At 31.0% G+C, this 23266-nt stretch overlaps 1 protein-coding gene across 1 annotated transcript; it reads left to right on the forward strand.

Annotated features, from left to right (window-relative positions):
- The first annotated feature begins 16674 nt into the window (after nt 1-16674).
- LOC105780585 (rhomboid-like protein 19) lies at nt 16675-20115 on the forward strand. The gene is made up of 8 exons (XM_012604990.2): nt 16675-16878; nt 16972-17096; nt 17638-17698; nt 17794-17960; nt 18358-18463; nt 18570-18772; nt 18868-19005; nt 19825-20115. Exons 1-8 carry the CDS (start codon nt 16867-16869, stop codon nt 19925-19927), a joined length of 915 nt encoding a protein of 304 aa, XP_012460444.1. The 5' UTR covers nt 16675-16866; the 3' UTR covers nt 19928-20115.
- Nucleotides 20116-23266: the final 3151 nt, after the last annotated feature.

The following is a 23266-nucleotide window of genomic DNA, read 5'->3' on the forward strand; positions in this document are numbered from 1 at the left end:
TCTTTTTATCTCAAAATTAGAAACTTTGATGAGTTTAATGTTTAATTCAAGTAATTCATATAGGAGATTTATGTTCTCACACTTATATAGCCTTAATAATTTAGATAAAAAGAAGTTATAAGTACTGAGATGTATGGTTGCCAGTATAAGAGGACGTGGGTTCGTGTCGTTGAAGTGTATTATCCTCTTATTTAAGGGCTGGGAGGGGTTATGAGTAGTTTTAGACATTGTATCAAAAACAAAGACTAAGAATTGTGGTGCTGCACTCGTATAAAACATATATATAAAAAGATTATTTTTTGATGTCACATGCATTGCGTGTAATTTCTCACTGGCAACGATAATTTCTCTTGATTTTTAAATATTATACAAAATAAAAAAATTTAAGTAAAACAACATGCCTTAATTAATAATGGTAGTTCATGATAAACAGGAAATATATTTATACTAAATTAATAAACACATTTAATAATGGTGGTTAAAAAAATAACGGTTGAAATTTGACTTTCATTTTAAAACAAACCCACAAAATAGCTTTCACTTGCATCAAATAAATAACACAGTCGAAAAATGGTTTCGTTCTTCGAAGAATCATTGCTTTAATGCTTCATTCTTTTGTATATAATTCTATCTTATTAATGCTAACAATCTCTATTTTTTATCGCTACTTTTTCTTAAATGATACTTAGTTGAATATGTCTAACCAAGGAAAGTTATTTATAAAGCTAAACTTAATTTTTAATTGGTATATAACTCTAATATTAATTAAGTGATAAGTAAGATACTTATAGTTCTATTCAAACAATAACTCTATTTTACATCAATAAAATTAGCGCACTTTAAAAAAAATAAATTTAACGCAACTTTTTAACTAATAATTATAATTATTACAATTTTTTTATATTTTTTGAACAATCTTATTATAAGTTCTGATCATATATGCTCTTTTAGACACAGTGCCTAGAACTACCCATAGCCCTTCCTCAACCCATAAATAGGAGGATAATACGGTTCAACGCACTCGAACCCACATCTTCCTACATTAGCAACAACACCCATGCCAATCGAGTTAAGACTCAATCGGTATTTTTTTTATATTTTATACTTAGAATTTTATTCAAGTAATAACTTTATAAGTCTAAAATTAATTATGTGATAATTAAAATGCTTAGAGTTCTATTAAATAATAACTTTATTTTACATCTATAAAATTAACGTAACTTTTTTACTTCAATTTTTTAACAAATTATAATTATCACAATTTTCCTTATATAGTTTGTATTCAAATAATTTTATTTTAAAATTGACACAAAATTTTAACTATAATTATTTTTAAAGTTAATTTATTAATATAATAGAAAATAAAGGGTATTCTCATCAGTTCAAAAGCTTTTCCAAACCCGTGCTTCTATATATATTATAGATAATATTTGATGCATTATCAGTGTATGAGATCATCAATGAGTAAAACAAAAAATAGTGTAATACTTATTAAAAAATAATAAAATAGTATAATTCATTTCATATGAGTGTAGCATAACGATTTTTAGTCTTTGTTTTTCGATACAATTCCTAGAATCACCCATAGCCCCCCTAAAACCCTTAAATAAGACGATAATGCGCTCCAATGCACTGAAACTCACGTCATCCTACATTAACAACAATACCGATGCCATTATCGCAGTAACTTTTCAAGGTCTACCTTATTTACCCTACATTGTGAATATCCACATTTGTATATGACCGACTAGCCAAAGTTTTCCAATAATATTTCTAACCTTATGTGATCCTTCTATGAATAGTCAATTTCTTCGTGAGAATCTTTGCTGTCATAATAAGGCCACCAATAGTATTTTTTTTTAGATATACACACTCCTTTTTATATATTATTGCTTCAAAAAAAAATCTATTTTTGGAAGTGTACTCCAAGTAAAGTTTCAAATTGATTTACTATTTTTATCGTATTAACAAAAACAACATTGATTAAAAATCTTTTGCATCAATCACACAAATAGTTATAAATTTGTTTTATTCCATATATTATCTATCCATGTCCAATATAATTTGTATAAAATTTTATGAAAAAAATTATATTAAATTTTGTCGTACTCGAGAAAAATTTATTTTTAATAATCGATTAGATAGAGTAATAATAAATTTACATTTTAATATTATTGAACACGTGTTTATATTTTCCACACCTACAATCTATGATAGCACCAGCAAAGGACTACCTATATTCACACCCAAGACATCTTGGTATAGGTATAAGCTAACGATATAACCTATTGAACCCACCCTTTCTTCAACCCATGCTACTTTGTTAGTAATCATTAAAATAATTTAGAAGTTTCAAAAATGTAATTGAATTGGATTCTCGTGTTGAATTATGAGTTATTTTGGATGGATTAATTCTTGTATAAAGATAAGGGTACAGTAGGGTAGTGATTCGATCTAACAGTTTAGAAGTGGCCATAGCTATCCAAGATAATACGTGGGTGGATTTGAGGTCTGTTTTGCTCGGGCAGATCCAACAATTTTGTTGCATGAAGAATCGTGATTTTTAAAACATGTTCCTGATAAGAATAATTCAGTCTTATATTTTGATGAAGATGTCAATCCAAGTTGTTTTAAGTGAAAACTCAATTGACATAAAGTTTTGAAAATCATTATTATAATAAACATTGATGGGAAAATGGCATTTTTCTGTCTGCTGGTTTCCTTTGGAGCTTTTCTTTTCATCATTCTTGTTCTTTCTTTAAGTAATGCTTATTATGATGCTTACAGAATAAGATTGTTCCTTTGACTGTCAACATGAAATAAGAGATAAAATTAAAGAATTTCATAGAATTGACACAATCATTTATTTAGGGGACCAATCCTTTTGAGATGTTCAATTTTTGTTGGGATGGAATTTGGGTGTACTTAGGGAGCTTTTTTTCTCTTATATTTTTTGATTTATTATCTTGATAATTAATTACACCTACATGGGAAAAAATTTGATGATATTGGAAAATTGTTGGATTTAGATTTCTTTCTCAAACTTTCTAACAAATAAATATGTTATAACATACGTTCACGATGATAGTAGAAATGATCGCAAAGTAATAAGAATACACGATTCTTAATGCTAGGCTAGAATTGAGCCTCTTTCATTCTTAATGCTATTGGTAAAATGACATGCATTTGTTATAGGATTATAGTTTATCTATAAAGGAAAATAATTAATGGTGTTTGCCTTAGTTATCGAGAATGTAAGAAGAGATTGATTGTCAGGTATTTTTCGGTAACTATAACCAATTTATCATAGAATAATATTGAAATTTATCTTTGCATCGGTGATTAAACCCATTAATCAAAACTAAGATTTTGCATTTGATTATATTTTCATCATATTAGCTTTTCTTAAATTTTAATTGCAATCTTTTTTTACGATTTTAGTTTTAATTTTCGTTTTTAACTCCTAACCTTTATTTTACTTGTTTTTATTAAAGAAATAAGATTATCACTAGTCTTTATGGATTTAACCTTACTACTATCTAAAAAAGTATATATTATTTGAGTAGGAAATTTGTTTGTTGGTTTTGACATTGATCAAAATTTAGCACCATTGTCGGGGACTAGTGTCAATAATTTTGTTTCTTTTTATACCTCAATCTTCTTGTGCAGGTGAACTCTAGTACGACCCTAAGATGGACAAAACTACTCGAAGACTATGGAAGAAGGCTGAATCTAGAACCAACCAGACATCATCATCTATCGAGTTAGATATAGAAAACAATTCATTTGCTTCATTAGCAAATCAGAAGGAGAAGAACCAATGGCCCGCCTAGAACCAACTATGAGAGAGTTAGTGATCGTCGCCAAACGTGTGGATGTTTGACTAGAAAATACCACACCAAAAATATAATAAATTAAATCAGCGCTGTCCGCAAGTATATGAGTCAAATTGTAATATAGATGTATACAATGGAACACTGGGAAGTAGTCCGAGGATTGTACCCAAAGGAGGACGAATTAAATCAGAAATCTATTTCTACAATAACAAGTCTTAATAGTAATAATTAAAAATTATATTACGACAAACAATGAAATAGGTAACAAAAATAAACCAAATTAACTGAATTAAATAAATAGAAAGTAAACAAACAACTAAATCTGAATAACAGGCAGAAGATTAACTTGTTTCAATGGTTGTAATTAACTTCATAATTCGGGTTTAAATGGAATTAACTATTAATTAACTAGTATTACCTCTCGACCTCTACTAATTAACAAATCGACGGGACTTGCTTACCTCTCGACCTCACTTTCCCCACCAGGATAAACTATGGTTTTCTCGGCAAACTTATCTCCTAACCTTGTTTAACCTAGATTACTTCCTAGGTTCGTCACTCCTAGGGTTTAAGCACACATAATTTAAAACCAACTAATTTCTATGGGAAACTCGCATTCTTCGTTAACTACTCCCACATCCACTTGTTAATCTCTATCACGCCCCAAAATATAAGGGGTTAATTGAAATAATTAACCAAGTAATGAATTAGGCTTGATGGTTAAGTAGATAATGCACTCTCTTAAGGTCTTAGATTCAAAACACTCCTCTCCCATTTCTTTTCTTTTCATTTAAAGCAACCTAGGATAAAACCCACATTAGAATATATATTATTAGAGGTGAAAACTTAACAAGTATGGGCAGAATCCTAGTGGTTAAGCTTGATTTTCCCCCTTGTATACCAGGTTCAAGCCACCCCATTCCAAAGGCTCTTTCAACTTTATTTCAATAGAATAATGGAAATTACCATGCAACCCCACAAAGTTTGAAAATCCTATCTATTTAGTCTCTTTTTCCATAATTACACTAGAATTATGTTTCTTTTTCCATTCCAATTAGAATTTCTCTTCTCTCTCCCTATTTCTTCTCATATTTCTTTTTCAGCCTCTTCTTTACATCAATTTTTCTCTCCCCTGCTGAAATTATTTTTGCTTTTGATATCAAATCAATCCACGATAAATCGATTCTCTAGCAATTGTTGAATTCATCATTGATAGCCTCCGTAATTCCATCAAGTTCAGTAAGTACATCTCATTCTAAAGTTTAGACGTCAAATTTCATAGAATTTATATCCGATATTAACCTTTCAAATTAATTTGTCAATCTTTCACAGTTCTTGACGAATCTTTTGTTAATATCGTTAAATCTCGATAAATCTTGGAAAACAAATGTTAACCCGTGTGAAATTTTCATTTGAAGGACCCGTTTTAGGTATATCGGTTCATATTGAAACGTGAAGGCCCTTGTTCGGGATTCTGGTGAAAGGTGTGTGTTCTTTTACAAGTGAATCGAGACTAACCGTATCTCAAAATAGGGGCACATGGGCATGCAGGCCACACGTGTGGACCACACGGCCCTTCACACGACCATGTTCGCTTGAAACACTAGGATATTCGATTCTCATTATGTGTTATTAATCATGCCTACTGATAAGTGTTATTGATAAATTTTGAGTGTTAACACTGTTATCGCCCCACTAAATAGATGATGAACAAGTCTATTGCTAGTGTTGAATGGAATAAGTGTTAAACATGCCTATGGGTTTTTGCATTATTATATTATAAAGCATGCCATATTACATTGCATGAAAAAAAAAATACAATTTCACCAATTTACAAGGGAAGGGATTCAAACCTGAGTCTCTAAGCCAATTAGCCAATTAGACTCTCTTCTTATTTTCTCTTAACCATCAATCCAGTACTCATCAATGGCATAATTTTACAAACTTTTAACTAAAAGTCATTGCATGACAACTCTTGATCCACTAATCCAATTTCTTCTAACTCGCTTTTTAGGATGTGACATATTCCTAATTTACTTGTGCAATTAAACAAATACTTCGATATACTAAATTTATTAAAGATTTTTGCAGAATAAGAAAAAGCTTGGAGGTAATGAGAAAATAAGTGTGGGAGAGAACTTTTTGCTGTTCTACAAAAGAAATTACCTCTTAAGTGTGAATACCTAGGTATGTTCTCTATCCCTTGCATGACATGTAAAGTTAAAATTAAAAATGCCGGGTCATAGAGAATGTTTTGGTGCAAGTTAATGAGTTGGCCTTTCCTTCCAATTTTAATGTGCATGATATGAAAATTTTTTTCTCTCTTAATTCGGCACAAGTTTTGTTAGGAAGACCTTTTCTGTGAACATTTATAACTAAAATCAATATGTATGATGGTAGAATGACTATGGAATTTGATGGCCATTTAACTAAATTGAATATCTTGTGTTTTTATTGTAGATGTTTTTAGCCCATTTGATTCTAGCAATGAAGTTGGTTCAAAAGAGCTACCTTGTAGAAATCTCATTCTTGAAAGATCAAAGAAATTTTCGGCACTACAAAAGAGATTGAAATCACTTAATAAGTCGAAACAAAAATATTTTGAGAGATAGAGGCCTTCTTCCACTCGATACAATTGCTCAAAAAAGTTTGAAGAGCAATGTCTAGCCAAAGACGTTAAATAAGGACACTTACAGAGAGTCAACTTTGTGTGTTTTGTTTGTGTAAAACCAAGCAAGGGGAGCAAAACGATCATTAAACAAAGTCTTGAGGTTGAACTGGGTTAAAAGTAGATTTTATAATATGTTTTTATTCTTCTTTTTTTTTTTTAAAAAAAAAAGGAGAAAACTGGAGTTGAAAAAAATAATCTACACACTTAACAGGTGAGAGTACTATAGTTCTCCATGTGCATTGCGGCCCCGCACGTCCTTCCCTCTGCATAATGCATGCCACAACTCCCCATCCGAGTGCTGCAGCCTCCGTCAAGCATGCTAAGCAGCTCGCACGCTGCAGCTTCTCCTTAGCGTGCTTCTGCCGGCACGTCCTTAGCACCCTGCTCTTGGTTTCTTACGCACCGTAGTGCCACGCTTGCAAGCCGCGACACTCCTGGAACTTCCTGTTCAAATTTTCTCCACGTTTTCACGAGTAGACAACTCGAAGTCAAGGTTTAAGGGTATTTTAGTATTTTAAATATTTATATATGAATTCTGTAACCCTAAATTTGACCTTTTACTTCTAATAAAAGCTGTTTTATTTTCTATAGTCGTATTTCCATTATTTTCTTTGAAATCAAGTGCAAGGAAGGAAAAGTTTCAACTAGAAATCAATGGAGCAACTTCGGAAGTTGGGTGACACAGTTCTAATTTATTATTTACTAACAATCATGATATTTTCTAATAATTATCTCATTTAAAAAAATAACCATTTTACCCTTTTATTTTTTTCTACAATTCCATCCATAATTCATGACATTTTCTTGATATAATTACATTCCTAGTCCTTCCTCTTTTTCCATTCTTTTACTCACTTTTGCCCTAACACTTTCACTTTCTTACAATTTAGTCAATATACCTTAGATTTATTTCCCTCAACACACGAGTCCTTTCGATGTTCTTCGGTTTCCAACTATCTTCAACAGTAATACTAAATATTTCTATCTTATTTACCACGGAAAATCTAACCCATATTTTCTGAAATTGCACTATTTATAACTAAAGGAGGTTTTAGGGTGTTTAAGAAAAAAATTATTATGTTTTTGTGTCGTAGGTACCACCACACTTGAATAGAATGAGTTTTCGACGTTTCAAAAGGAATGAAAGATACGTCTACTTCAATCTACATTTTGAGCACTTAAAAAGGGAAGTTTTCTAATTCTTTAATTACTTTTGGAACATTGAGGACAAGGTTTGATTCAAGTGTGGAGGAGTAAGTCTAGTTTGTGCATTTTTGTTAGTGAAAATTTCCAATTTTTTCATGTTTTCGTTGCTTTGTTTTCTTCTAGTTTTGCATCGTAATTTGCATGAAATCTTAACTTGATAAGATGTTGAAATATTTTTATATGCTTGTAGCGAAACTTGTATGTTGACTTGATGTAGAGTGTGTACTATGTAGCTTTAATTTATGCCATTAAGATGTTTGTAAGAACAATAGATTCTTCACATGAATTTTAATGCTTAATATTTTGAAATTACGCTATTCTATCTAACAACGTGTCTTTTGTAATCGATTTTAGAATTTTCAAGAGAATGATTTTATTTGAAATATAATTTTAAGGAATGAGTTAGGACTTTCTTTTTATTATCATGAACTGTCCTTTTGAGAATACCTTATATGAATTTCCTTTGAGCATGAATTTGTCCTTTTCTTGAATTAGAAAAAGTAATATATTTAAATATATGATTAAATTTAAATTATATTAATATTTTATTTTAAAAAGTAATATATTTATCTCAAAATTTAATATATGATTAAATTTAAAATAAGATTTAAATATTTAATATGCCATTAAATTAGAATATAAATTAAATTTAAAACTAATTCAACAATAATTAAAATAAATTTAAAATTAAATAATATTTATGAATTTTTAATTAGACAAAGTATTTTATAAAAAATAGTGAAAAATAAATAGGAAATAATATACTTTTGTCTCGAAAGTAGATTTTAACTTTCCACGGAGAATTGAGAAAATGAGCCCAAGCCAAAAGCTTGCATGTGTCAATCCGAGCCCATAATGATTTGAATCCGAGAAAATTTGAGTATGAGAAAATTGGAGCCCAAGAAAGTTTGAGCTCGAGCAAATTTGAGCCCAAGCCCAAAATAATTCAAACTCAAGACCAGTCTAAGCTCAAGCCCGAAATAGATATGATCTAAAACTTGAAAAAGTCCTTAAAGAACTCGCCTATTAATTTTGCTAAATGCTAACTTGAATTACGAAACTCATCAAATAATATGACTTTTGTGTTATTTTTAGCATGTTCCGAAATTTCTATAGCAAGACAAAATGGGATATATAGGGTACATGATATGAACAAAATTTGGATAAATGTTTTGTTATATTTTATAATATTTTATTCATATTTTAATGTTTTGTTAGAATTTTTTATTAATTATCGATAATTTTTATAATTTTATAATTTTTACAACATGTTAAAAGTTTTATAATTTTTATAATATTTTGAACTACATTTAGACTGAACTAGACAAATAAGTGTCTAGATTCAAATAAACTTGGACGGTCATTTGTCCAGATTCATTCTAGATGTGCATTTTTAATATTCCTTTTATATAATTTTTAGGATTTTATTTTTTTTAATATATGGAACGTGGCATGCGACATTAGTATACTTGTTCAATTGGGCATTTCATGTGTTAGCTTATCATTGATTTTGTCAATTGTGTAAACCTCTATTAACAATCAAATTAGTCAATGCCGGTTTTCATTATTGAAAGGGCCTAATTGATTTTTGCGTAATATTTATATATTTATATATTAGTGGAAGCAAATTTTGGTGATTTATTTTTAAATAAATAAATAAATAAAAATTAGATATAGGAAAATTTGAATTTATGGGATTAATATGTTTCAATAATTGAGGGGATTGACTAAGATATTGAAAGGATTATGATAATGTATTTTGATAAATATTGTCATCAATCTTATCCCCAAATCAAGGAGGATAGTTCTATCAATTACACAAGATGGATCAAGAGCCTAAAGGGCATGCATCTTTCATTTTTAGTGTGAATTCATAAAGCACAAATCAATTTTTTGAGGAATGCTATTAGTGCTCATGGGAGAATCTATAGTTGTTCTTGGTGAGTGATGAATCTTTTTTTTAGTAGGAAGAGTTTGCAAGGAGAAAGAGTTCACTTTGAATTTGTGAGATTAAGGCTACAAAAATTCTTGAATTGGTTGAGATTATTATATTATTGCTTGTACTCAGATTCATTTAGTGGTTTCATTTATAAGCAAGACCCTATAAGTGTAGGCTATTTGTTCAAGTGTTCCTGTTTGAAGTAGACTATTCCACACCTTATTGCCACATTTTAGTGTAAAAAATGTCACAACTAGAAAGATTCAATTAGAACCATAGACTATCAATAGACGTAATTGGTTTGGTTTTGCTTTTGATTGTTAGACATGGACTCCATTAAAGAATGAAGCTCATTCTCATGACCTCCATTACTAAATGGCTCAAATTATGATTTTTAGAACACACATATAAAGGCTTTCATTAAAGCTATTGATGAAAATGCTTGTAATGCAATTTTGACTAGTTGTACACCACCTATTACAACAATACAAATGACATTCAATCTATCAAACCAAAGGAGACATTGACCACAGAGGAGGACAAAATTATAACTAAAACATTGAACACAATCTTCAATGTAGACCCACAAGAATTCAAACAATGAAGTACTTATGACAAGAATGAGTTTGCTGGTTTAATGATTAAGTGTTTGTTAACTTACCCTAAAGTTTTGTGTTCAAATCTTGTGTGTGCAAAGTGGAGGTGGTTTTTGTTTTGAATTCGGAAGAAAAAGCTGATGTGGTTAATATGTGGAAGTTAGTGGGGTAGTTTTAAAAGTTAGTGATGAGGGATTTCCTCCCCATTTTCTTCACACGTCTCTCACTCTCTCCCTCTCCCTTATTTGTCGTCCCTTTGTTTCTTTTGTCCCATTTTTCTATTTTTTTTGTTTCTTTCTTTTCACTTTGATTTTTCTTGTTGTGCCAATTGTGAATTTTTTTGCCACTTTTTTTTCTTTATTATTCTCTTTTCTTGCTTGATCTATTTCCTAATTCTTCTCTCAAACAGTCCATTTTCATTCTCTTTGAAGACGTCTTTTATAAGGTACTATAGTCTTTTATTCCATTTGTTGCCAACTCTTCCTCTATTTTTTTGTTCTTCTGGTGGTAAGTGGTTGTGGTAAATTTGCTTTAGTAGTATAATTATTCATGTTTCTCTTGGTTGGGTAGATTTTTTGGTATGGCGATTAATGTGAGCATTGCTCCTTTTGTTGTTCCGATAGGAGAAGTTTGTGGGGCATTCAATGTTTCTTTGGCGAGTTCGGGGATTTTTGGAGCGGTTTTTCCGTTTGGGGTGAGTAATTGAATGCCTTGAATGAGGCTGAGTTGTGGTGTTAGGATCCCTTATTTGATGGTTGTGTTCAAATTGACAAATTGATTGTTGGTGTTTAAAGGTAATTGGTTCATTTTAATTGCTATTTTAGGGTCTGGAGGTGTACTGTATAATCGTGTTTTAGAATCAGTAAGGTGTGTTACGAAAACCAGAGAAAACAACGATCAGCAAAAGCCAAAAATTGAGGCTATCAACGCCACACGACCGTGTGACAGGCCGTGTGAGCCACACGATCTGGGCCAATTGGGTTGTGTGGGTCACACGATCTGAGCCAATTAGGTCGTGTGGGCCACACAAGCGTGTAAGTCCATTTTCTGCAAAATTTCACCTAGGCCTGTTTGACTCTAAAATATGTAATTAGACTTTTTGTAGGGCCCATATTGCTTAATTAGGGCTTGAAAACAAGGTATCTGTTAATCTAGTTCTATGTATGATGTGTTTAAAATATGTGAAATATATTTGCATGATCTAATACTGTTAGTTCTAATGGTATGTTCTGATTCACTATGTCTATATATGAGTGTATGATATGCGATTGTGTTATCTCGTATTTTTTAATCAGCTATATGACCATGCACTTGACATTGTGGTGGTTCTGGTTGTGGTGATATGTATTTTTGATACATCTGTCTACAAAGCATGAAATCACATGTTTACTTGTTTTTGTTACGAATATGAAAGCATGTTCAACATGTTTATCATTCTATTCAGTTTATGCATGCCATGTCACATTGCATGGGGTTGGGATATTATGGTATAGAGGAAGTTTTAGCAGTTTAATGATCTACTTTATCTGGTGTTTTATCCACATTTTCTGTTATGGCGGCTAGGCTGCAACATAATGGCTAGACCACATATATGATTTGGCAATTTTAACTGCAATTTCTAGTTGCATTGTCTACGATTATCTGTTGGTGTGGTTTTGGATGGACGAGTTCTGGAGAACTCTATTTTGTGTGTAGCAAAGTTGGGTAGGAAGTTTTCTGAAGAATTTGCATTATGTTTTTTTTTTTAAAAATTACCGCATTGGCATATTTATCCATCATTAGTTTTGTTTAATTAATCGATATAAAATTCTCTGTGATACTATGATTTGTATACTGTGATTGCGTTTTTCATATTCGAGTTTCGTTATACACTAGGCTCTGTAGCTCACCCATTTGTTTTATTTTTGACATTTCAGGTAATTAGTAAAATTTAGCATCGGACGGCATGCGAGAGCTAAAATTGTTTTCAGTTTATTTGTTTGAAGGTTTACATTTTAATTATTTTGGTTTGTAAACTTGTTCAGACTTTTGCTTTTGGTTTTTGTTCTGTTTCGTCTTCGGGTGTTTTAACATGACATTGCGAAACCACACGGGTCAATAACTAAAAAATCGATTTTCAAAATTAAAAACTCTGTAAATTTTCTGCTAAAAATTTGACCTTTTAAGTGTTTTTCTGAAAACAACCAAATAGTTTTAACGTTTATTTGCCTTCAAGCTAGAAAGGATTTGTTACAGGGTTATTTATTGATAACGTAAATAATTAATGGTGCAATTATCGAGAAGATAAAAAGATATTGGTTGTTAGGCGTTCATCAACAACAGCTATAACTAATTTCTTAAAGAACATTGAAAATCATATTTGCATAAACGATCAAACTTTTAAATCAAATAGAGATTTTAGCTTTAGTTAGAGCTTCGTCACGTTGATTTTCTTATATTTTATTTTACAATCTCTTTTTATATTGCTTTAATTTCTAGTCTTTATTTTTAAACCCTTATTTTTATTTTACTTGTTTATTAAAGAAATTAAAGTATTGTCGATCTCTCGAGAATCCTATCCTACTCATTGCTATCTACAAATTTATCTTTTAGTAGGAATTTATTTTTATGGTCTCGTAATTGTATAATATAATATAATATAATTTTCTCTAGTCACATTTTATAATGACATTTATGATACAATGTAAAAGTTTATAATATATACAATATAAGGTTATATAATATATATACGTATAATTATTGATATATTATATGCTATAATTTTTAAAAATAATCTTTATTCTATTGTTTTATATTATTATATATTAATTTGCGTAACGTTTAACTGACACTTCAAAAATAGTGTTGTTGGTTAACATATGATGTTATTCGGACAAGGCTTGGGTTTGAATTTACTTGAAAGCAAAAGGATAATCAACTTGGCCCACCTGTTAACGAAACCCTTTAGTTGATCGTTAAAGGTGTTGACGTGATTGACGACGGCCACCAAGAGATGTCACGTTTGTGGGAATGAGGTGAGCATTTGTTTCTGAATTTTAAGTCCCATCTTTCTTCCATGGAAGCAAGCAGCACAGTAATCTTTTTTTAACCATAACTCTTGTATAATTAATTTGTGCCGACTACAGATATCTTCATACAAAAAGCAATACAGAAGCTTGGGCACTAGAAAAGGATACTGCAGGTAGTGAAAAAGAGAAAGACTTGCTAAAAATGGTGGATCAACATAAAAATAGATTCAATCAAAGCATATACTTTCTATACTTTTGAACTCATCTAGAATGAATCTGGACAACATGCTGTCTAGATTAACATGAACCTGGACAAACGCATGCCCATATCCATTCCAGATGTAATTTTTATTAATTATTTTTCAAAACTTTTTAAAAATATTTATTAATTTAATTTAAAAAAATTGAATTTTTTTGCTGAGTCCTTCCACATGGAAAGTCATGTGTCATCTCCTGTTGACTATCATTAGTCTCATCAACGCATTTAACAGTTAAATTGATCAATTAATTTTTCTTTTCATTAAGAACTCAAAAGATATGAGCATGGTAATTATAGCTGCAAGCTTGACAGGAGAAATCAGTGTGGGATTGAAGCAGTTGTAAGTGAAACTGAAGGAAGGAGGCAACAACCATGACACTAAAACTTTACAACTATTCAAAAAAAGGAATAAGAAGAAAAAACAAAGGTGTGGGAAAGAGGGGAAGAGTTAGAAAAGGCTGCAAATGAAGGGAATTTGCTTTTCCCTTGAATGTAGAAAATGGTAGAGGATGAAAATGAAGAAAGGGGAAGGAACCTCATTAACTAAAATGGAAATCAGAATGGTAGAGTGTTGGAAGCAATAAGTGTGGGAATCCTGCTCTCACATTTCTAATCACACCTTCACTTTCTTCTTCTTGGACACTTTCTTCCTTTCTTTATTCTCTCCCTCCACTCCTATTTTTTGTTATTCTATTCTTTCTCTTACAATTTTCGAGTTAAATAGTATTATACTGTTTTAACTCGACTGACATGGATATTATTATCAATATAGGAGGATGTGGGTTCGAGTATGTTGAAGCACATTATCCTCATATTTATGGGTTTGAGAGGGGTTGTGGGTAGTTTTAGACATTGTTTCAAAAACAACAGATATTCTCAGAAGTCAGAACCTATTTATGGGTTTTGAGAGGAATTATAGGTAGTTTTAACGATGTTAACATCTTTAACTAGAATAAAATATTTATATTAACCGATGGCATTATATATGTTAAGGTATTAGCCTTATTATTTTACATACCTTACTCGCTTTGTAACTTTTACTCTCTTTTTTTTTTCCTTTTATCTTTAATACATATGGATTTACTTACATATACATGTGCTCATGAGTTGAGTTGGGTCAGATCGAGATCCGTTTTAAAAAGATTTCCAGGCTTGACCCCAAATTTAGTCAATGCCCAAATGGCTAATTTAGTTATAAAATAATATAAATGGTAAAATGGGTTAGGCCGGATCAACCTATGGTTGAAAAATGTAAATTCAAGCCCTACCTATAGTGAGTTAGGTCACCCAACCCATAAACATCTCAATATTTTAATAATCCAAAAATCAAATTTCATATTTTTATATTTATTTTGAGTACATTAAAAAGAAACTTTAGGTTTTTTATAGGCATTGAAAGTTTAATAATTAAAAAGTTTTTTGGCTCAGCAGAGAACATGTCCACAAATAATCAACAAGACTTCCAACAGAGAACATGATAAGAGTGCTTCAGCTCACGAGGAAATGGCTCCAAATAATCTTCACAAGTGGTCACCTTCTTTTTGCCTCATCAATACATGAAAGATCAAAGAAGCCTTACACCAGTTGTATAAAGGAATACACCCAATCCTTTCCCAACAGTAGCATCATGAGATGATGGCATCTTGTTTCAGATAGCAAACTTATCCAAAGCCACATAAAATTTGTTCAATAAAGAGCATGGTGTGCATCTCTTCTTCTCCCAAGTGTCACTCATTTCTCAACAACCATCTTCTACTTCTTTCCCTTTGCAGGGGATGGTGATCTTGTAGGCCTCTTTCCTTCTTCTTGGCAGCTCTTATCATAAGACTGAAAAGAGGCACATTGTCATCTGACTCTTTTTTAATTTTAGAATGTGAGGGACAATAGCAAATGCCCTCACTTGTGGTAGGTGGTGTGGGCACAGATTCAGGAGCAACAGCATGGACTCTTGTATTAGCTTCCTCTTCTACTTCCATACTAGCCTCAAATGCACCAAAGAAGGAACATTTGTTTGAGTCTGAATCAATGTGCAACTAAAGCGACAACTACCAAAGCTGTAGAAGAGGCCTTTCTGCCTCACTACAAGAAAGAGGACAAAGACACCTAATCTTCCTTTGACGGCCAAGGATTGTGTTGCAGAGGTGTACAAAGATACACTGTAACACCGCAAACCTGGTTTCAAACTTTGTTCAAATCCGAAGCATCACAACAGTCACTTGATAAACCTACTCGATTCATGTTCATTTATTACACATTAAAACATAAATTTTAAGTATCTATATGTCATTATAAACTTGATTATAAAATAAAAATAATTTAACATATCTCAATCAAATAATCCATAAGTTCCAATTTAAAATTTCAAGTAACTAAATTGACCAAACAGTAAATATTTATAATTGAGAGAATTTATTTATATATATTAGGATTAGGACCAAATTGAGATAACTTAGAATGGTAAGGGTTAAATTTTTAAAATTATGACTAAATTGACATAATATATCAAAGTTGAGGACTAAATTAGTTAGATGATTATTTTAAAAGTTTTAAAAGGTGAGTGACCAAGGCAAACTAAGATTTAAACTTAAGTTGTCCAACAACTTCTTAACTTAATGACAAGTGCGTTATGTTGTGAAACACGAGAGTTTGGCTTTAATATCAAGTAAGCTTACATTTTTTCAACATTTGTACTATACCATTCAATCAAAACCTCACATGCTATTTATATCAATTTTTTATAAATATATTTATTATATAATTTTATTTTTCATCCACGACATGGGTCTGAGATAATCTAGTAGATGATAATTAAAAAAAAACACAACTAAAATCATTAAATAAAACATTAAAGTCCAATGATATTTGGATTGGACCGGTTGAATCTGGAACCAATTGGGGTATCGATTTGATTCACCTGAGAATTAATAGGGACATTTGAACTGATTTTTTAATGATTTATTTAATCGAACTGGTCGAAATAATTTAACTGAGGAATTGATAACTTAATCGATTTGACCACCGGACCAATTCTAAAAATATCGGAATGTCAAATATTTTTATAAAATTTAAAATTTTTTATTATGTTTGGGTTTATTGTCACCTCTTTCCTAACATCTATTTTTATTTTATATATGATTAGGATTTATCAATGGGTAAAACTGAAAGCCTCGAGTCAACTCGGTTCTGAAGGGTTAAAAACTCAAAAATTATATCAATTAAAGAACCCGGAAGAAGATAATTACTTCCATTTTCACTTTGATCCATCCGCCGTTCACTGATTGAACAAAAGAAAAACAAGATCCCGCCGTTCACCGGGAAAAATATCAACTGCCTCAATTCAGTAGCTCCACCATGAGCTCCCCGGTAATCTTATCTTGTATAAATTTCCATTTTAAAAATTAATTTTTTTACAAAATTCTTAGTTTTTGTTTTATTTTAAATTTGTTGAATTTACAGGGGAGTGGAATATTCAGTGGATTTACAAAGCTATGCAAGGGACTAACGGTGATACTAATCGGTGGCCACATTGTTGTTCGGCTTCTCCCTTCTTCTGTTATTTACCTTGCTCTTATTCCGGCCAGGTTCTTTTTCCCATTTCACTTTATTTTTTCATTTCTTTGATGTTAATTTTATCCAATTTCGTTTTAGAAACTTGGGTCGTGATTAGTTTTGGTTTTGGTTGCCGTTTTAGTGAATTACCCAAATAGGATTCTGTAGAATTCGTTGCTGATTAAACAAAATCGAAGAAACCATAGCAGTAGAATTTTTGGGGGGTGTTTATGTAATGATGGGTTGATTCTAGCTTTGATTAACGGTTAATGTTTCGACATACTTGATGAACTGACTTCAGATTTTTCTGTTTGAATGTTTAGATCTCGATTTTGGGATAATGTTAGCATTTTTCTTTAACTTGGATAGTCATCTTTTGATGGGTTTCTTTTTCTAGTTAAGTGAAATGCCTATGCTTTTTTACTTATGTTATTCGGATTTGGGTGACAATGTTAGATCTCAATATGGGTCTGATGCATGTAGTTTTTTCATATATTTGGATGCTCTTATGTGCGAACTCATGTCCGAACAATGACTCAGTTGTTTTTCTTCTACTTTTAACTTATTTTACAGGACAATCCCTTTTGGTTGGAACCTCATAACAGCTGGTTATATTGAACAATCATTACATGGGGTATGGCCATCTTTTATACTACTATTTATTTTCCCAATCTTCCATTTCTTTTTTGTTTTCAATATAGTTATACTATTGAGCACTGATTTCTGCAGGTGGTTGTGAGTGTTATTGGTCTTCTTTTCATGGGGAAGTTGCTTGAGCCTATATGGGGTTCTAAAGAGTTCTTGAAGTTCATCTTCATAGTTAACTTTCTAACTTCTGTCTGTGTTTTCACTACTGCTATCGCCTTGTACTACATAACGAGGGAAGAAAATTACCTGTGAGTGCTACGATCCCCCTATGTGTTTAAGAAGCATTTATTCTAAGTTACTATGTCTCCTAAGGCCCTTTTCTCTTGTGCTCATTCTTTTTTCCACCATTCTTCTCAATCAAATGTTTGAGAGGTGAAAGAGAATAAATGTCAAAATTGAACCACACTTTTCCGTCTTCTTTGACTGATTTGTGGGAATTGGCTTATCTATCTCTAAGCCTAATTTCGTTGTCATCATATTCTCAACTTCTATGCATCTTGTTATTTAGACACTATTGCAAGTGCCGGGCATGAGTATGTGTTCAATATGGTTATATTTACTTTTAGTTTCAAATTTTCCTTATATTTGGAGGCTCCTTGAAAATGAAGAATCGGAGTGCTTATTCTCTTTTGTTTTTTTTGCTAGTTACATGCCTCTTTCCGGCTTCCATGGGGTGCTGGCGGGCTTCTTGGTTGGCATCAAACAAATTGTACCTGACCAAGAACTGTCTTTGCTGAAAATAAAAGCAAAGGTAAAACTTTATATTGCAAGTTCCATTTGATTGGGTTCAGTGATAAACTTTTCTAACTGGGTATTTGACCCCATGCCCTCTGTTTGATGCTTCCTATGCCATGCAGTGGCTGCCATCACTTATGCTGTTGATTTCGATTGCCATAAGTTTTTTCACTCCAGATTCGGCAACATATCTTCCAACCTTGATATTCGGAGCTTATATGGGCTGGATTTACCTCAGATACTTCCAGAGAAAACCCGAAGCAAAGCATAGGGGAGATCCGAGTGAAGATTTTGCATTCTCTACATTCTTCCCTGAATTTCTCAGGTATTATATGGCTTTCTTTTTAGCTTATGAAATAAAATGAGAAGTTTATTTAATATCTCTCTCTCTCTCAAGTGTGCCCCTGTGATTTGTTATAGGCCAATCATTGATCCCATCGCATCAATGTTTCATCGGATGCTTTGTGGAAAATCTGAAGCTTCCACCAATGCTCAGGGTTATACCGTGGGAGGTGCACCATTAATTGGTTCTGACCCCATTGAGGCATCGCGGAGAAGGTACTTTTTTTTCTTTTCATTTTAATTCTGCCATACTCATTGGATTATTGAAGGGTTGTTATCTCTATTGTAATGGACTATCTAATTAATTTTAATATACAATCAAGAACCATGTGTTTGAAAAGAAACTCTTATCATGAATGTGTGCTCTTTTGTTATGTTGAAAAGTAGTTGAACCCTGGTCCATTATAGTGTGGCAAAACTATTTAATGCAAGAGTTGGAAGTGTTATTAGCGAAAAGATATTGTTTTCTGAAATCTTAAAATACGAAAGAATGCATTACTTTAAGCCTTCAACTGCATAGACTAAACTCGGGCTTCTACTAATTGAAGTAGGATAATTTAGGAACAAATATGAGGGAAGCCAATTCTAGGTTAAAAGTCAAGACAAGCTTGAAGACAAAAGGCTCAAATTCAACCCTGTAGAAAAGCACCATATTAGCTGGGTTTTTTTTTTTAAACCCACTTGACCTCAGCAATGACGATATTAAGCCAAAACCACTGCATTTTTGTTGAGGTGCCCTGTCTGGCACTCATACGTTACCTGGACATGAATATAGCCTTCAAAATACATGAAACAATTTAGAAAGAAACTAAACATACCATGTCCAACAAGTCCAAGTAACCTAGTTGCTCAGTTTCCTCTCAGACCTTTATTGTAGTTATGATAGCAACAAAGCAATCTGGTTGAGTTTTTTTTTTATGAAATATCGATTGCATAAGATATCAGGTTAAGATAGTAATCATTATCCTTCTTTGCTATAAAACAATGGCATTTTTATGATTGACAAATCGGTTTGTTACCCGTGTGACCTTACAGAGAAAGAGGGGCTAGAGCACTGGAGGAGAGATTGGCAGCTGAGAGGTTGGCTGCAGGAAAGAATTCAGAAGAACCACAGATAGATGAATCTGATAATGTTTGATCTCTCAGAAATGCTACCATTCATCGTCGATGACCACAGAGGTTATACAATCTCTTGAGAAGTAACTTTCTTCTGGAACTCTGCTTGACAGTTTTGTTTTATATATATGTGTGTGTGTGTGTGTGTGTGTTCTTCTGTGGACTGTGATTCTCATAGTATACAAATTGCTTTTCATTTTTCATTTTTCATTTTTGACCCCTTTTCTTGTGTTTTCTGCATTACATAAAATATATATTTGTATATGATAGAGTAAAAATGGGAAGAAATGCTAGCATTACATTAAAACAGAGGGAAAATTCATTCTCAAATTTAATTGTCTTACTTGGGGATTGCTTGTAAAATTCAAATTTTGACTAATTTCATTGCATTATCTTCATATTAGGTCATTTTTCCCTGGATAAGTCATGTTGTTAAATGTCCTTACTATCCCACGTTCAGGTTAGACCTATATATATATATTGAAGTTTTTCTTCATATATTTAGAAGATTATATTTAAATATGAATGTTGTGGATACAGATAGTTGGAAAAAAGAAAAAACAATAGTCAGCGTGGCTTTAATCATTCAAAATTGTATATTGGAATCTCATGAACTGCTCAATATCAGCTTCAAAGTTGGTTGATTTAATCAAATACTTGTATTGCATCCTTGTTTTGAATTTAATTTATTTATTTTATTATTCCTTGAATATATATATTTACACATTTGGACAATGGATCCAATGCTAAGGTCTTCTTCAATCTAAATCCATATTTTTGGTCCTTTAAAATATTACTTCAATGCTAAATAAAGTTAATCAAAAGAAATATATTTTCTCTTCTAATAGATTTATAACAAATAAATATCAAACTCACCAATAATTAACTCTCCATATTGTTCATCTCTTTTAAATTATAAGTTAAAATTAACCTAAATCATTTTTCGTAATTATAACAAATTCTTCCACTTTCTGCTTTTTGGATTTATAAATCTACTTTCAAACATTTTAATTGAAAAGTTGAAGATGTTAACCATTTAAGCATATTAATTAAGAGACCAAATTATGTTAGAAATTAAAGTATAAGGATTAAATCTCAAATTTAAGCTTATTAGAAGGACTAAAACTGAAAAGTAATCACTTTTATAAAATGTAAAAATAAAAAAGCATGGTGGGTGTGTGCCATATGCAGGGGAAAACCCTTTGAACCTTACTTTAATATACAAGTATAGATGCTTGTTTTACCGTAAGAAAGATATGTAACACTTCTCACCCAATCTGATAATAGATCCGAGCGAGAGATATTACATTTAAGCACATAATCATCTTTTGAAATCAGATTCATTCATTTACTTTATAACATTTTTGTTAAACATTTATAGTTCATATTTACACTACTAAACTTAAGTACATGTCATCTATGAAATCCAATATATATATATATATATATTTATATATATACCAAAAAGAACTTGGGCTTGTAGCTTGGATTAATGAGATGATCCAAGTTGAAGTAACGATTCTCATAAAGTAGTTCATATACCTTCAATTTATTTTCTTTCACTTATGCGTTTAAATAAGCGCGTTAAACTACGTAAATAGCTGAGTAAGTACTCAACTGAATTTAATCTCACCATTTTTATATATATACAATTTAAATAAATTTTAATAACATCTATTCATACACTTTCTTTCACTTATATACTACTTTTAATTCATTTTTCAAAACATAAAACTATTTAAATTAACTTCATAATTTATAGTTTTCACGTTAAAGTATATTATCATTGATTAACTTTCACATTCACATATAAAAAAATTTCTCTTAATTCACAGATATCATCTAACACTTAATTCATATGTTCACTTTTATCTTTACTTTCACATATTATTTATTACACATACACATGCACTTTTACTTTCACATATCACTTAATGAATCTAAGAGGAGTTCAATAATTTCAATACATTGCAAAGATTCAGGCCAAACACGAACTCCCGACCTATAATGGAACTCTGATTATGGGAATTCTAGAAAAAGAACACGAGAACTCCAGTAAACACATCACATAACCCATTTCTCCTCTCTTAATCCCCTCTGAACCCCACAACACCAGCTCGATTCCCATTCGAACCCCCAACCCCTCTCAACTCCAAAATCATTTCATTATCACATATCGTATATCCTCTGAGCTCATTAAGACATTTATTCTCATAACATTTTATTCGTTCATTTTAAATTACATAAGCATATACATGTTATTTTCATTTCACACATTCACTTTCATATAACATACTTGACATATCACATATGCCACTTTGCATCGCATTACTTATTCTCTTTGAATTACATAACCACAGGCATTGCATCTTCACTTCATACGTTAATTCACATGAACATTAACATTATACATATTTACAATATTTTACACTTTAGATTTTATGTCACTTTCATATAATAATTTGCTTTCATAAAACACTTCACTTAAATATTTACATCAAGATTTTGTCACACTTAGTATTTTTAAACATTTTACAATTTAATTCCTAAATTCATGAAAATTCAATATTTACTTTTATAACACTTTAATATCACTTTTTAACTACATTTGAACCTTTAATCACAATATTTATTTCACATATCAAATTTTACACTTTTTACAATTTAGTCCTTCTCTATGGTAATTGCACTATGCTTCATCTATTCACTTATCAACGAATAACAAATATATAACTTTTCACGCTTTATAATTTAATCCTTAGTTTTATAGAAATTCACCGATCGCTAAATTATCACTTTATATACCTTTAATTATATATTCACTACTAAATTCAATATACATGTTCAATAATTTTAACTATATCTTATTTAATTATTTCATATTAAAATTTAAGTACTCAAATGTTCAAATTAAAATAAACTAACTTGACCTATTCTCTTCACTTGAACTTAACCTTTTCTTTTCGATTCAAAGCTTTCCTTTACTTTAATCATCTTTCCTTCATTTTTCCCTCTTTCTTTTAATGCATACATATTCATAACATAACCATTCAATTTAGACACTTTAACTAAGATAGTTGCTCGAATTTATCATTACCTTAAAATTTTCGTTAATCCACTACAAAGATATGTGACATAAATAAACCAAAAATTAAAACCATATTCGATAGGATTATTATTCTATCAATTTCCACAAACTTTTTAACAAAATTTTAAATAATGTATTTAATGGAGGTAGTAGTATTTGTCCACTCCTCAATCAATTTTTTTAAAATTTAAAATAATATATTCAAGATAATTCTTTTTATAAATTATCATAAATTTAATTTTAGCAATAACAAAATAATAATATTCATATTCA

This window comes from Gossypium raimondii, chromosome 4 (genome assembly GCF_025698545.1).
Source record: "Gossypium raimondii isolate GPD5lz chromosome 4, ASM2569854v1, whole genome shotgun sequence".
In the NCBI taxonomy this organism is placed as follows: Eukaryota; Viridiplantae; Streptophyta; class Magnoliopsida; order Malvales; family Malvaceae; genus Gossypium; species Gossypium raimondii.

Excerpts from the sequence above, each read along its gene's own strand:
- LOC105780585 (XM_012604990.2), top strand. Across the intron at positions 18,464-18,569 it reads TGCTGAAAATAAAAGCAAAG|TGGCTGCCATCACTTATGCT; the intron begins GTAAAACTTTAT and ends TATGCCATGCAG. Across the intron at positions 19,006-19,824 it reads ATTGAGGCATCGCGGAGAAG|AGAAAGAGGGGCTAGAGCAC; the intron begins GTACTTTTTTTT and ends GTGACCTTACAG.